The sequence below is a fragment of the Anastrepha ludens genome, chromosome 6, assembly GCF_028408465.1.
Source record: "Anastrepha ludens isolate Willacy chromosome 6, idAnaLude1.1, whole genome shotgun sequence".
NCBI lineage: Eukaryota > Metazoa > Arthropoda > Insecta > Diptera > Tephritidae > Anastrepha > Anastrepha ludens.
The window spans coordinates 85,383,293-85,399,094 of NC_071502.1; the positions used below are offsets into that span (position 1 = coordinate 85,383,293).

General features: G+C 33.6%; 2 protein-coding genes across 4 annotated transcripts; one reads left to right on the forward strand and one right to left on the reverse strand.

Moving 5' to 3' along the window:
- Positions 1 to 2,013: 2,013 nt before the first annotated feature.
- LOC128865732 (high mobility group protein D) lies at positions 2,014 to 5,762 on the reverse strand. Of its 3 annotated transcripts, none has more exons than XM_054106030.1 (3): positions 5,609 to 5,762; positions 3,062 to 3,275; positions 2,014 to 2,999 (listed from the first exon to the last, which is right to left on the reverse strand). In XM_054106030.1, the coding sequence occupies exons 2-3, from the start codon at positions 3,209 to 3,211 to the stop codon at positions 2,814 to 2,816; spliced, it is 336 nt and encodes a 111-aa protein (XP_053962005.1). In that variant the 5' UTR covers positions 3,212 to 3,275; positions 5,609 to 5,762; the 3' UTR covers positions 2,014 to 2,813. The 3 variants fall into 3 exon arrangements, with proteins under 3 accessions (XP_053962005.1, XP_053962007.1, XP_053962006.1); XM_054106032.1 differs by having other exon boundaries at positions 5,662 to 5,755; XM_054106031.1 differs by lacking the exon at positions 5,609 to 5,762 and adding an exon at positions 3,652 to 3,750.
- A 6,519-nt stretch (positions 5,763 to 12,281) lies between these two features.
- On the forward strand, positions 12,282 to 14,083 carry LOC128868270 (selenide, water dikinase 2). The gene has a single exon (XM_054110150.1). It carries the CDS (start codon positions 12,537 to 12,539, stop codon positions 13,659 to 13,661), a length of 1,125 nt encoding a protein of 374 aa, XP_053966125.1. The 5' UTR covers positions 12,282 to 12,536; the 3' UTR covers positions 13,662 to 14,083.
- The last annotated feature ends 1,719 nt before the right edge of the window (positions 14,084 to 15,802 follow it).

Consider the following 15,802-nt stretch of genomic DNA (forward strand, 5'->3'; position numbering starts at 1 on the left):
GTCGTTCTCCACTTATTACTCTTCAAATCACTTGAAGACAAACCAGAGTTAAATAAAATTTCTTCAAGAGGAAAATACTCAGCTGCTACCACCCAACAAATATTAAGGTTAGAGAACGCTTAGAAAATTCTCCAGAAAAAACTTCTTCGTACCAAGGCATATTAAATAGGTAGCAGCAGTAGAGCAAAAGCATCAATGGCAAAATCAAAAATGGCAGAGTTCTGCATTCTATTCACCTTGTGACAAAACATATTTTGTTTTTAAGGCCGCTATCCCCAGCTGCCAGTTGCTTTACTAGTGTAATATAATTATTTATAATTTATAATTATATTTCATTTTATTTCATAGTATTTATAATTATATTTGACATAAATAAATAAATAAAATATATTGTTTTTGCCTTTGGTCCAGAAAATGTCCAAATCAATACACAAAGAGTGACAGGTCCGAATAACTTACAAAATTTGACAAATTAGAGACGAAATAAAGAGAAAAACAAATTCAAAATTGCAACCCTACGGCTGCTACCTGTTTAATACGCCTTGCTTTGTACCAAAAAATTAAATACAAGTTTGCGTAGAAAAAAAAACATTCATAGTACTTTAATAAATATTAATCTGGCATTAATTAAATATACAATAGTTTTTAAAACTTGGAAGGCTTTAAATCGACTTTAGAGCTATAATCTAGTGGACTTATTTTCTTAGAATAACAAATCTACCTATGTTTTAAGGTAGTCAGAGAGCCCGAACAAATTATGAATTCAATAATTTTTTTTGCTAGTCAATTACTTTATTTTACAAAAATAAAAACATAATATTAACACATCATGTTTCGACTTAACTTTAGCAAAATTTCAAAAAAAAAATTAATAATTGTAAAAGTTATCGCTGTTTGTGTGTGTAGTCCTTTTCTCCAGAAGTCCCTTACGGTGATCATCATATGTCCCTGATCGAAGCTTTTTGTTTTCAAAATTAACAATATGACGGCCTCAGGAAATATTTTTCAGATTTTAGAGAAAAAACGCCAATAATTGTTTAAAAAAGCTCAGGCACGAGTTTTTTATGTTTTTCAAATGCAGTATAAATTTTATTGAAATCTACCAAGCGGTTTTTAAGTTACAGTGATCACTAATTCAATTCATAGTTGATAATTCATAATTCATAGTTTTGAGAAAAAAGCAATTTAAGTTTTGAGCGTCCGAGCGCCCCTTATTAATTGTTGAATAACTCGAAAAGTATTTGTCGGATTCACTTCAAATTTTCACACAATATTTTTTAGATATTACACTTTAAGAAAATGCAAAAAAATAAAACATGTAAACATTCAGGTTTCGCTGTTTTTATTAAAATCAATCATTTAAAGGCCCACCAAGACCATACCTATGTACAGGTAAAATACGCCGAACAGTCGTTTCAAGAATGCTTAATTAATTGGTGAGAACGCGATATATCGATGTTGAAGGTTGTTCAGCAACTCTGCACTACAGCAACACTATTCTCAACAAAACGTTCCGTTTTTGGTTGTTGTTGTTGTAGCAGCAAAAACATCTCCCTAGATGTACGAGAAGTGCTGCTGGAGTGGAAGTTCATGGGCAGATATATAGCAAATCCGGGTCGTTCCTGTAACGTAGAACTACTGTCGGGCGAACGTGACAGTCTCTCTTTTAGTCTGCCAGTCCACCTGCCTTTGTTTATCCTCGACAGAACCAGTTTCTTGAAATTTTTTCACCAAAATTTGAAGTCGACTTATACGGATGATTTTGTCATAAACATAACGGATTTTGCTATATGGTGTTCTTAAAGATCGACCATTTTCGTAAGTTTCAGTAATTTCAACGCGTTGTTCCATCACGTAAAAATGCATATCTGTCTACCTGGCAAAGAATACACAAGAAAAGGAACTATTCATTGCTAACATCTAGGCATCACTTTTGAAAGACGCCTTATAGAGTACGATGCCGAAAACAAATGACCCACCCTAATACATATATGTTTTATAATAAAACCAATGTTTTGTGTAAAATAAACTGTAATCTTTAATGCCGTTCTAAAAAGTCGTACATTAAATTTGTTTCTTCAAGGCGGAGTTAGTTTTGTTAACTAAAGTGTATACAGAAAAATGTATTGAATACTACACCTTCCAGTTATGAATTTACAAATTCAGTTTGAAAATAGTATAGCAAATACCAACTTAAGTATCAGTATATATTTTGTACTTTCTCCCCAACTACTCTCACTAAAAAGGATCAGCTCTTATTTTTTCATTCAATGCTTAGTCATTTAGGTAAACTATGAAAAACCTTAGTACGTCCAGCTTTCCGCTATCCACTTCTTTTTTCACTTTATCCTCGGCTGTGAAAGGCGACGTATATTATTTACTTTTAATTACACATTTTTCTTTTTCTTATTGGCATTAAATCAACCTCAAGAGTTATATGTATATATTCAGTCACATATATAATATTAATTTTTATTTTTTTCTTTTCACGACTTTTCAAAACATTTACTTATAATTATGCATTTTGATCAATATTTATTTAATTTTATTATATTAAATTAAATGCAAAGTTTCTATTTTGTTACTTTCACTACAACTAAATACTTTTCATACGATAAATGCATGTGTAAACGATCGAAAATGACGCATATTATTTTTGTTTTACTTTTGATGTGAGTGACTTGAAACTTTGTGCAAACGTGTTTTCAATCCAGCTGATTATATGAATATAAATGTAAGAATGGGCAGAGATTACAGACGGACAAGCAGGTCTTCTTTTGTTTTGTTATAATTAAGAAGTTTTTTCGTTTGATCTAGTCGCTTTCTTCATCCTCATCATCGTCCTCGGACTCAGCTTTCTTGCTCTTTTTGGCGGGCTTTTTCGCCGCTTTGCCACGCTTCTTTGTACTGCCATTTGCCGAGCTGCCTCCATTGGCCTCAAATTCTCTCACCGCTTCCTCATAATCTTCCTTGGCTTTAGCTGCCTTTGCTTCCCATTCCTGGTAAAAGTCAATTCATTAATAAACATAAAATTCGATTCACATTTCAAACATTAACTCACCGACTTGTCCTTCATTGAACGCCATAACTCTCCACCTTTTTTCGCCACTTCGGTTACTTTAATGCCTGGATTTTCGCGCTTAATCTGTTCGCGTGCATTGTTGAGCCACAACATATATGCGGAAAGAGGACGCTTTGGTTTGTCAGACATTTCAATTTTTTTCTTGCGTTCACGAGTTTATATGGAAAATATAACTGAAATTGCTAAATTTCGTCTGTAATAAAAAAAGTTAAAACATTAAAATATCATTCTAACACTAAACTACTTATGATAGTTTGACTATTTAATAAAATTAAAAAATGCTTCATTATCCATATAAGGTGAGCTTTATTTTGGTAGAAACTAAATTCAACGAAATTTTAGGATATATATATTTTAAAACACGATTCTGTGACCACAATTAATTTAAATACATTCTAACAATGTAAATGAAATGAACAATTCAATTTAACCAGTGAACAATAACAAGTAACACAGCAGAGTCTGTTGTTACATATATTCCTCCCGCCAAAAATTAACAATTCTTCAATAAAATAAATTCCATCTTATGTACATGAATTATTTTTGTAAAGTGACTAGGGTATACATACAGAACAAATAAATAAAATATCTTAATCTCACTGAACCAATTAAACAACGTTATTTAGATAAACCTTTCCTATACAATCCTTAATTTCAACTGTACAATGGCATACGCAGACCTTTCGATTTTGCCTTTGGGTGAAAAGTTACGCTAGCAGCAGCGCTGCTAACTGCGGCATCGTTGAGCTGTTTTATTACCTAGTTATTTTTATGCTGTTTGTTTACTCGTTACTTCCCTTGCTCGGGAAATTTGGTCACACACATATAAGTATGTATATGCAATTTGTGTATTCGCGAGTACAACAGGAAACGCTTTGCAGAACAAATAACCAACAACGTATGCACAGAAGAAAGGAAGACACAGATGTGTGGTGACAAAAAAATATAACGAGTAAATGAAAGTCAAGAGGTATACTATGAAAAAGCAAGACGAAAACAAACGACAAACTAGCAGCTGCAATGGCGGCAATGCTGCGTTAGCGCAGCAAAAGCGAAGTAATGAAGAGGGTGGAAAATAGAAAATTTTTCAAAAGTAAAAATTAATAAAAACAAAATAAATTGAATTTAGATTAGGTGGTAGGAAGGTAAGGGAGTGAAAATAAAATCAAATCCAATTGAAATGAAAATTTGCTTTTCAGATATAAAATAAGAGAAATAAAGCTGAGTAAATGAAATTTCAACACCAATTCCAAATTAAACGATGTTCAATTTGGCGCCAAAACTTACATACGAATATTAGTAAGTTGGCAACATTTGCTGCCACTAATGAAACGTATATTTATTTATGGGTGACCAACTAAGAACTATAGCAAATAAACGGCGAGATATTAAATTGATTATGCCTTTCGTTTAAAGGTATGTATATGCATTAATGTCAGCGATTCAAGCTGTCGATACAATTTTTAATGACTTGCGACGTTATCCCGACCGACAATAGTGCCACGAATGTAAATCAATGAGCGTGAAGTTACAGGACTGTGACGATCAATTGATAAACGCACGCCATGACGACCACCCGCAAGTTTTTCTTCACAAATTTGAGTGGTCTCGGTCAAAAACAACTCGGACATATCATAGTTGTATAGCTCCGCAACATTTCCATGATAATTACCGGAATGACCTCCCAAAGTTGATTTTTGACGATGCCAAAATTAGCTAATCGGTGTCGAATATTCGTTTCTGGATCATTTCGGGACGAATTGTTTGAACTCTGAAGTTTGTCCAACACTCCTTTCTTTCTCGCACCACACTATTTCCTGAGACTAAGACTACTATTTAAGGCTTCAACGCAATAACCAGGGTTTTGTAAGCTACTGCAATCGCTAACAAATGATAATAGTATGAGGGAATCGATGGATATTTATGCACATGCCCTACAATAATATGCACAGTGCAGTGAATTATATGTGGAAGCAAATTTCAAATTGAACGATATTTATGAATTTGGCGCCAAAACTTATATGCACACAGCATTTGACTAGCAGACATTGGCGGCGAATTTTTTAATCGCTAATGAAGTTACTGTATTTTTACCTAAACACTATAATTAATATTTATCTCCGATATATATGCAAATAATTTGTATAAAACATATCTACTTTGATAAAAACATATTTCACCTACTTTCTTTGCATTTCAATTTAAGTTATGTATGAAACAAATTTCGGTGGCGTCAGAAAGTAAGGAATGCCCGCCATAACTACGAGCAAAGACAATTAATCGATTTGTCATTTACACTTTAAATCAGGTTAGAAACACGCTACTTATACAAATAGACGCATTAAGTACTCAGAAAATTAAGTAAAACTTGATAAAAGTGTAACAATTTACGTTATATTACAATAAACCACGATAATCAAAAAAGTAATAAAACCGGCGAAATTTCAATTGGCAAGATAAAATACTGTCACCACGCGTTACGATATTTCATTTTCAATCTTCGACATTTGATAGCTTTCAACTTACCTTAAAATTTGCACAATGTTAAGCACTTTTAATTATTTAAAGTCACAATTTACCTAATTTCGTTAAAATTGTAAAACGACCACAAAACAAACACCTTGTCGATTCACTTCAAAATTGGAATGGATGTACTGAACAACTGTACCTATACACGAAGCGTGCCTCATTAAAGAAAATGCACATTTAGAGAGAAGCGATTAAAAATCCAACGAATTGTCATAGCGAGTTCAGCCAGGGTTGTATTTGTACAGGCCGTTTCAGGTCTACTAATTCTTTTTAGGTATGGTAGAAGCTTACACGGTACGGTTGCACCAATATTTAAAAGAAAAGTGATTTCAGAATACGTTTTGCCGTTCATTCATCACAATTTAAATATAACATAAGTTACGTGAAGAATTCGATATATGCCAGAGACCATATACGTATTCACATTGCGTTTTTTATAGGTACAGATATATATTACTTTACGGATCGTTCCACTAAAACTGGTACTGCTGTTACCATTTAATTAAATAAAGTTATAAATAATAGAAATAATGGCTAAAAATTAAATTCATCACGTGAGTAATTGCAATGGGAATGTCGAGTGCGTAGCGTCTTCCCGAAACAGTTACTTAATTTTTCGCGATTTTGACCAGACGAATTGAGTACCTTAGGCGGCTCCTTAACAAAACAATTACTTTATTTTTTATGAACATAAACAAAACAAAGTAATTAAAATGGAGTGCCGTGTGTTAAATTTTGAAAGTACAAATTAATATAAAGCCTCCAAAAGCAGTTTTTTTGCGTTTTTATGCGGATGACGTCGTGGCATGAAAGTGTGTTTGGTAGTTTTTATTGCTTTCGCCTATTCTTCCTCTTCACAAATAGGACGACTCTATTATTTATTGATGACAATTAACCTTGTTGTTGTTATAGCAGCATAAGCATTCCTCATACATATATATATAGGGAATGCTGCCAAAGTCACAGTCCTTGAGCAAATATAGATCCGGGTCGGGCCGGTTACGTAGAACCGACACGAAATAATATGAACTGAAATGCAAGAATGATAGAAAGAAGATTGCGCCCATCAGAGCGTACGTGACGTCACGTTTGCTGAGTTGTGCAGTATTGCCAACCATTTGCTCTTCGCAATAAATTTAGTGCTTTTTTATACCCAAAATGCAAAAATTTTTAAGTTTCGTGTTTGTTTCTTTTTTTTAATTTAAAGCTACCGAAACTTTAAGTTAAAAAACAAATTATATTAAATTATTATATTATTTATAATATTTTATAAATTATTAAACAAAAAAAAGGTTAAGAAAGGTCACTCTGAGAAGATTTTAGTGCTAATGAAAATTTTTTTACTCTTATAAAATTTGATAATTTGAAAGTGCAAATCTAATTTTTTGATCCATTTAAGGTTATGCAAAAATATTAAATGCCCCTCTCTCAACTCTTCTTAAGATTGAAAACCTTTTTACACATTTTAAAAAGCCTTTGAATTTATTGAATGCGAATTAAAACCATAGAAGTGTAATCGTTTCTTCCGGTCATCAATCCTTAGTGAGATATAGGACATTAAGAGTTATATTCATTGTAAAAATAAACAAGAAAATACCAGAAAATACTAAAGAAACCATACTGACATTTTTACAAAAAAAGTACCTTATCTAGTTACGTAACTTCAAATATAGCAAAAAAGTCATTCCCTTAACAAAAGAGTCTCGCTTAACAAAAAAACCTCATAAATTAAATTGTACATAAGCAGTAAAGACAATTTGTCACACATACAAAGTTCTTTAAGTGATTCAATAAAAATTTGTTGGGTTATTTTCTTTGAATGGGCATTTTAGTGCGTTTTTATATCCAAAGCTAGGCAACACTGCAGTAGCGAGAGAGAGATTTGACTGCCGAAAGCAGAAGAACACCAACAACACCTGCAATCGCGGGCAATGCCACCAGATGTTAAAAAAAAGTAAAGCTAAATAAAACTGAGTGAATTCTTTAAATAATTATTAAAAAATGTATATTTTACAAAATTATAAACATGACATTTTAATTAGAACAACTAGAAAAATGTCATGAAGAAAGAACTAAAACTCCGAGACTAAATAATAAAAACAAAAAGCTAAATCAAGTTACAAAAATGGTAATCTGGCCATACTGGAGCTAAAATCACGTAACTAGTTGTCAAATTCGCTGAGCGCAAAGTAACGGGACCACGATAGGCGCCATCTTATTATTCTTTCCATCATGACTGAAACGTATATAGCACACAAGTAAGCATTGAAGTAGACTGGCGACATGCAGGCAACCGACAATCGACAACCGACAACGGGTATTATAGATAGCCATAGCCCGTGCAAATGAGTGCTGTGTGTGAGTATCAGATAAAGCGCCGATTGAATGTGTGTAAGCGGGAAAGCAATAAGAAACTGCTGTGAAGTAAATAGATGGTAGGTATGGAGGAGACGAAGCGATACAATGAGTGCGTTTGCCAAACGAGTGACGATAGTTGAAGTAGAAGGTTGTAAAATGACATTTCAACCGTTTCGGTGATCAAAGCAAATTGATTAACGCGCCAAAAGTAGGCAAAAAATAACATTGGAAGTGCAAAGAAATGTCAGCGTCAAGTGCAACACTGCACCCAAGTGTCAAATTTGAAGCTAATAAGGACAAAAATAAATAGTACAAATTTATGTGGAGTGATATAGAAAAAAAATATGAAAACCTGAATTTAACACGAGAGAGGGGGGAGAGATCTAAACCGGGGCTCCCATGCATGGAACAACCAACTTAGTAGTTTTACTTCTACCGTGCGTGAGTCTGACAGACCCTAGTTTTTTTTTTATTATTAAATTAAAGAAAATTCCATAAGCAATGTTAAAGTCCTCTGCCAGCTTTCTGATGGTAAATTTGCGGTTATTAACTTTTAATTCACTTTCGCTGTTTTTATCAGTTTTCGATGCGGAAGGCCTGCCACTATGTTTGTCATACTCAATGGAATCACGATCTCTTCTGAAGCGTTCATGCCACTCGTAAGCCATTGAATCAATTTTTAACGCAAAATTTCATACAAGCTCGTTGTTGCAAATTCAAATCCATTTTTTAAACTGTAAAAAATCGAAAAAAAAACATGCAGAGGTAAGATATGGCCTCATTGTAACAGAACACTCATGATAGTATGACGACGTAATAAAATTAAAATATAGCAGAACCGTTACTAACAAAACTACAAAATTTAGGAAAAATATATTTAAAAAAAATATTTTAAATACCTTCTAATAAGATAACTTAAATTTACAATAGCATTTAACCCCAATTTTTTTAATATATGTATATACTCGTTAAAAATTCACTTTTCTTCAATAAAATACTATTGTATAAAAGGTCTTACTACACGACATCATTTCCATCACTAGACAACTCAAGAGCAAAATTTAATGAGAGTTTACGAATTTTTCAAAACACAACAGTAGCTTATTCAATATCTATAAAATCCTTTAATAAAATTAGCAGTAGCAGTCTTGCTGAAAAATATATAGACTGTCACCACGTACTCTATAAATCTAGAATCTCGATACACTATATGCAGCAGAATTCACTCGAACTCTTTGAGTAAAAAAGTGGGGTGGCATGACATTTCCTTGTTGTGGTCTGTGCGTCACGTAAGATTTTATTTATTTTAAAATCACAGAAATAAAGATCGACCATAATACAACAGTTTTAAATCATTTGCGCAAAAATGATGGATTTCCTTTTCTCCCAAACAAATATATAGCGGCGAGATATGCATTTCTTTTCACGAGTCTCCATTTCTTGAGTTAGATTGTAGTCCTCCTTGCCTTCTCTGGAAAAGATCAAAAAGAAAACACATATATGTATGTATATATGTAAATATTTTATCCTTTGTTTTAAACCATAGGTACTTAAATTGATTTAGAGTTGTGATCTATTTATCTTCTCATATATGAGGTAGGCACAGAACAATGATAGTACACAAATGTTTAGTGGCAAATTGTCAGCAATTTTAGCAACCGCTAATTCTTGTTTTAATCCGGTATATTCGTATATGCGAATAAATAATTTGTATAAATCACATATGTATACTTTGAGAAAAACAGTTTCCCCCCATTTTATTTGAATTTAAATTATGTATGAAACCAATTTCAGTGGTATCAAAGTATGGTATGCCCGCCACAACTACGAGCGAAGACAATTAATCTATCATTCCCATGACAGCCGGTTCTACGTTACCGGAATTACTCGGGTTTTTCCCCGACCAAGGGCTGCCGCCCCAGTAAACTAGCCCTGTCTAGTGTACCGTATCCCACAATTAATCAATATACCATTTACAATTAATTTTAAATCAGATTAGAAATACACTACTTATACAAAACAAAAAGAAAAGAACGCATTTACTACTTATAAAATTAAAACTTGATAAATATGCTAATGTTAAAAGTCAACGCAAAAACACAAAACAAAACCGGCAAAATTCCTATTAGCAAGATAAAATACTGTCACCACGCATTACGATATTTGAATTCCATTCTTCCACATTTGATAGTTTTTAACTTACCTTAAAATTCTAACAGTGTTATGCACTTTTAATTGTTTAAAGTCACAAATTACATAACTACGTTAAAATATGTAAAATTATCATTGAAAAATTGCAATGAATTTTCTGAACAACTGTACCAATAGGTGAAGCGTGCTTTCATACCTCATCAAAAAAAAATGCACATTAAAAGAGGTGCAATTAAAAAACCAACGAATTTTTGTACCGAGTTATTCAGGTAGTGTTGTATTGGTACAGGCCGTTTCAGATCGACCCAGTTGTTACACGGTACTGTTGCAACTTGCCAGCATTGTAGAAAAATGGATACGTTCCGTGCATACATGTATCAAAAACCAAGGCGAATTGAGGATCTAAGGTGGCGCCATTAAAAACAGTTACTTTATTTTTCGCGATTTTGACAAGTCTGACGTCTCTTCGCAATACAAAACAAACAAAAATGGGAGAAATTAGATGCTTGTGAATAGCTTGGTAATATTGTGATTTGTGAGATTTTAATTAATCAAACTAATGAAAACGAAGTGCCGTGTGTTAAATTGTGAAAGCACAAATTAATATAAAGCCTCCAAAATTAGTTTGTTTGCGTTTTTATGCGGAAAACGCTATGGCAAGAAAGTATGTGTGTGTGCGTATAATTTCTTGTGTTTTGTTGTTTCCATTGCTTTCGCCTACTCTTCTTCACAAATAAGTAATTTCCCTTCCTTTTGCTTGTTTATTCATGGGCTCTCATGGGGCACGGCAAATTCGAAAGGCAATCGTGTATTCTATCATTCTTGATCAAAAACCATTTATAATATAAGTTACATGAAAAAATCGATAAATACTTAGCATTACATATGGAATCTCGTATTTCTCTTTACCTGCACTAGTTCAGTGATTTTTTGTTGAGGTTGTTTCGAACTGGAGCTTAAAGAATGGGAATGGTACAGTGCTATGGAAGGATAGAGCTTGTACTTTGGGACCACTTTTTAAAATATACGGGCGATTCAGTTGTAGTTCACAGAGGCGAGCTTTCACAGCATCTACTGCAGCCTCAATCGTTTCCAGTTGAGACGTTATGTGCTTCTTCTATGCTTCAAACTGTAATTTACGTTTATCCTGCTTCTCCAGCTGACCTGCGATCTGCGACATTTGTGCTATCTGTGACGACATTTGCGATTATATTTGTGACAGCATTTGTGACATTTGGATATTGCCGGTATCATAACACTCATGTCATTATCACTATATCTGCTGAAGGTCTTGGGGGCTCTCTCAGGATATATGTATTTAACTACTAACGATCCCTCCATTCCAATCAACAGAGTGTCTTATATACTGATCAAATCGTGGCGGAAAATTTCAGTTCATACACCTGTACATCATTTTTAATACTTTTCGATTCGAAACATATACATACACACACAAACAAATGTATTGTGTAAATATGTAACTAAAAGAACGCAGTTATTTTCTACGGCATACGTTTTGATCAATTTCGTGTTCTCTACGTGGTGCGGTGCATCATTATGCTGCAAACAGTGACCGACGTAAATGCAGCCCCCTGTCAGCTGTTACGATGAAACTAATGAGAACCCCATTTAAATAAAAATTACTTCCTTCCGTATCGTAGATTTTTATTTATTTATTTATTTATTTATATGTAAGAGAATATTGTAGATTTTATTTTACGATTTTTGAAAATTCCCGTAGAACCCTTTCAGCTGATTGCTCTCTCACCACACAGTGTTGCCAAGCAGTACATTTCGAAATTATTTACAAAATAAACTTAGAAAAATTATAAGTTTTATTAAAATAACTTAAAAACACTGTTGAATAATGTTAATTATAGATAAATTAACTATTTGCACTTGTTGGTTTTTGGCTTTGGTTGATTAAACAATGAATAATAGTACCTGATAACGCGGATGTGTGAAAAAGTGTGTAAGCAAAAACATCAAAAGCAACATTGTGTAGATACAACCAAACACATACACACACAAACCGATGTATTATGTAAATATGTAACTAAAAGAACGCAGTTGTTCTCTACGGGATGATTATTTCTCAGTTTTGTGCTCGTTAGGGGCTGCGGTAAGGGAACTACGTATGTCGGTTACTGTTTTCAGCATTAGAAGTTACCTTTATTGCGAATACTCTATTGTATAGTTCACAATAATATATTAATAATCATTTCGTAAATAACTTGTCTAAATGTGTTTTAAAAAGCACGCGTATTTGTATGAATTCGTTTTATCGCTAGTAGTAAGTTTTTTGTGGCAGTGCATGGCAGAATCAGTTTCACAGCTAAATAAAGTTGTCGGAAGATTTTAGATCGATAATATATTTCAACACAATTCTGAGTTGAGATATTACCCATCCAACAAAATGTTTAATCCCAGTGATCATGGTTTATCTAAAGACTTTCGTCTTACCAACTTCTCAACTTTGCGAGGATGAGGTTGCAAGTTACCTGAAGAGGCACTCAACAAGTATCTCCAGGAAACAGAAATCTTACATAAAGTAGCTCATGACGAAAATAAACAAGATAAAAATGGATTTATTGGATCTGGAATGGATTGCGCAGTAATTCCGCTGGCTCGACACAAAAATTATTTTCTCGTTGAAACTGTTGACTTCTTTTATCCATTAGTGAATGATCCCAAGACTATGGGTAAAATTGCTTTGGCAAACGTAGTAAGTGATATTTACGCCGTAGGTGTTACAACTTTTGACAAGTTAGTTATGCTTATAAGCGTTTCAACCGAATTTTCTGATGTGGAGCGTGATGTTATAATACCGAAGATTGTTGAAGGCTTTCAAGAGTCTGCAAAGCAGGCAGGTTGTCGAGTACATGTCCAGAGTATTTTGTACAACCCTTGGTGCATAATTGGAGGCATAGCGAGCTCTGTTTGTACTGAGTCAGAAGTTATCATGCCTTCAAATGCTAAAGACGGCGATGCCATCGTGCTTACTAAACCTTTGGGCACACAATTAGCAACGAATGCATATCTATGGATGGAAGAAGGAAATGAAAAATATGAGAAAATATCAGCTTGCTTGAGTAATGATGTTATAACAAAAAGCTTCAACATTGCAGTCGAGTCAATGACTTTCCTTAACAAGACTGCCGCTGAACTAATGCACAAATATAAGGCTCATGCAGCAACAGATGTAACTGGATTTGGTCTGCTTGGGCATGCAAAAAATCTCGCAAACTTTCAAAAAGACAAAGTTTTGTTTGAATTAAATAAGTTGCCGATTATTGCAAATGTATTAACTATGAGTAAAATTATTGGGCAAGATAGCAAGTTAAAAAGTGGCAAAGCAGTGGAAACATCTGGTGGACTTTTAATATGCTTATCAGCGGATAAAGCCAAAGCATTCTGCGATGAATTCTTCACGTTAACCAAAAACAAACAGCAGGCATGGATTGTTGGGAGAGTGAAACAATCGGAAAAACGTGACGCGTGCTTAATAGAAGATCCAGAAATTTTAGAAGTTAGCCAATAACATGTAACACGGAAGCTTTAGTTATTATAATTATATCACATACATCTATACAAAATATATTATACCAGTTAGAAGCATGATTTGCACTTAAAAGCTAAGAATTCAATTGATGACGAGGTTTTCGTAAAGATTTTAAGTCATGGGAATCTCTGATATAATGTTGATTCTTGCTGTTCTGTGCAAATATATGCAGATTTACTACTCGTTTAAAATAGAATACGTTCGAAAGGTTCTAATATTCAATTGATGATGAAGTTTTTGAAAAAATTTTTGTATCACGAAAATTTCTGATGTATTCTTGATTTTAGCTTTCAAAATCGTATCTCTTAGTGGAACATTGTGGTAATCTTTAATCTTTAAAGTCTCTAGAAATAAGACTAGAACGGGTGTAACATAAATAAAAAAAAAATGAAAATTGGTCTTCGTATTTTGTTATATGTAGCTGGCGATGGAGGGGAACTGTAAGTAAATGAAAACTATTTTTATTTCGATCATTTTACACATCGCTGCTAACATGCTAACCTGTCAACCTACAGAGACCAACGTTGCACGCGTACAATAGTCGGGTCAAACGTAAATATTACGGGCATAGCCCGCGTACGGTGAGTACGGGTTTATAGGAGTCTAACTCGTAAGGGTATTAAGGCTAAATATAAGTAAATTTTGATGTAAGATATGACCATCAACCTGAAGATCTTTGTGTTCTTTATTCTCCGCGTTACGCGTAGACGTATGTAGATAGTGTAGTAGTAAATCTATTATATAAGCTGACTTCCAGAATGTTGTTGTTGTAGCAGTTAGTTTTGCCCTGTCAGTGTAGTGTAAATCACTAGTCGTCTACGTCTAGCTCATCTAAAGTAGGCCCAGGTTGCTGTTTCGCCAGGTTGGGTCCAGAGGGAAAGGGGTGTTAGATGAGTGTGTTTGATGGGGCGTGTGAAAAGGTGGTTAGAGTCGTGCGAGGTTCTTTCACATGTCGGACATATGTTTAGTATGTCGGGGTCAATCCAGGATAGGTAGGAGTTTAACCTGCTAGAGTATCCTGAACGTCAGTTGTACTGCTTAAGTATCGGGTGTTTTTTTAAGAACTGAGAACTTAAAATGATAATACGAAAGAGAAATATTGTTGGAGTGATTTTTTTTGGTATAATCTTGTAGATAATTTCATGGCATTTATTTTGCATATCCGCGGCGGCTATGAGTTACACTGCCCATTGGTGGTTTGAAAATTGCAATATAGTAAATAGTTTGCTAAGCGCGCTATATGGCAAGTTGTGCCGTCTTTTTGCACATAGTTTGCCATTCGATCTGTTCATTATTTAAATCATCCAGTAACTTGCCAGTAACTTAATTTCCGAGAATTCTCTCTCAAAGAGAAAAACATCGAAAAAAAACACATGAACGCAAAACCAGTAATAATTTGCAAGTTTTACGAACAGCTGATTAAATTGCTGTCAGGAAAAATCACAAAAATTAAAAATGTATTCACTTGAGCTATTTCGTATTAAATTAAAAAAAAAAAAAAGAGAATAAAATGCAAAATAACGAGCTTCGGAATCATATGATTTCATTTTGTCCACAATAAGTTGTTCCATTTCGACATCGCTGTCAGATGAAGAACATCTCATTAGCAATTTCATTTTGCAAATTTTAATTCGTGTTTATTTTGCGATCCGCTGTTTTTCTCACATGCAAATCCTCAAAATGAAATATCTTTTGCTCTCTCACTTTCCCCTAATTTACAAGTTGTTTGGGTACATAAACACCAGTAACTTAATTTCCGAGAATTCTCTCTCAAAGAGAAAAACATCGAAAAAAAAACACATGAACGCAAAACCAGTAATAATTTGCAAGTTTTACGAACAGCTGATTAAATTGTTGACAGGAAAAATCACAAAAATTAAAAATGTATTCACTTGAGCTACCTCGTATTAAATTAAAAAAATAATAAAGGGAATAAAATGCAAAATAACGAGCTTCGGAATCATGATTTCATTTTGTCCACAATAAGTATGGAACAACTTTGAGATTAAGAACATTTCATTAGCAATTTCATTTTGCAAATTTTAATTCGTGTTTATTTTCACTTTGCGATCCGCTGTTTTTCTCACATGCAAATCCTCAAAATGAAATGTCATTTTGCT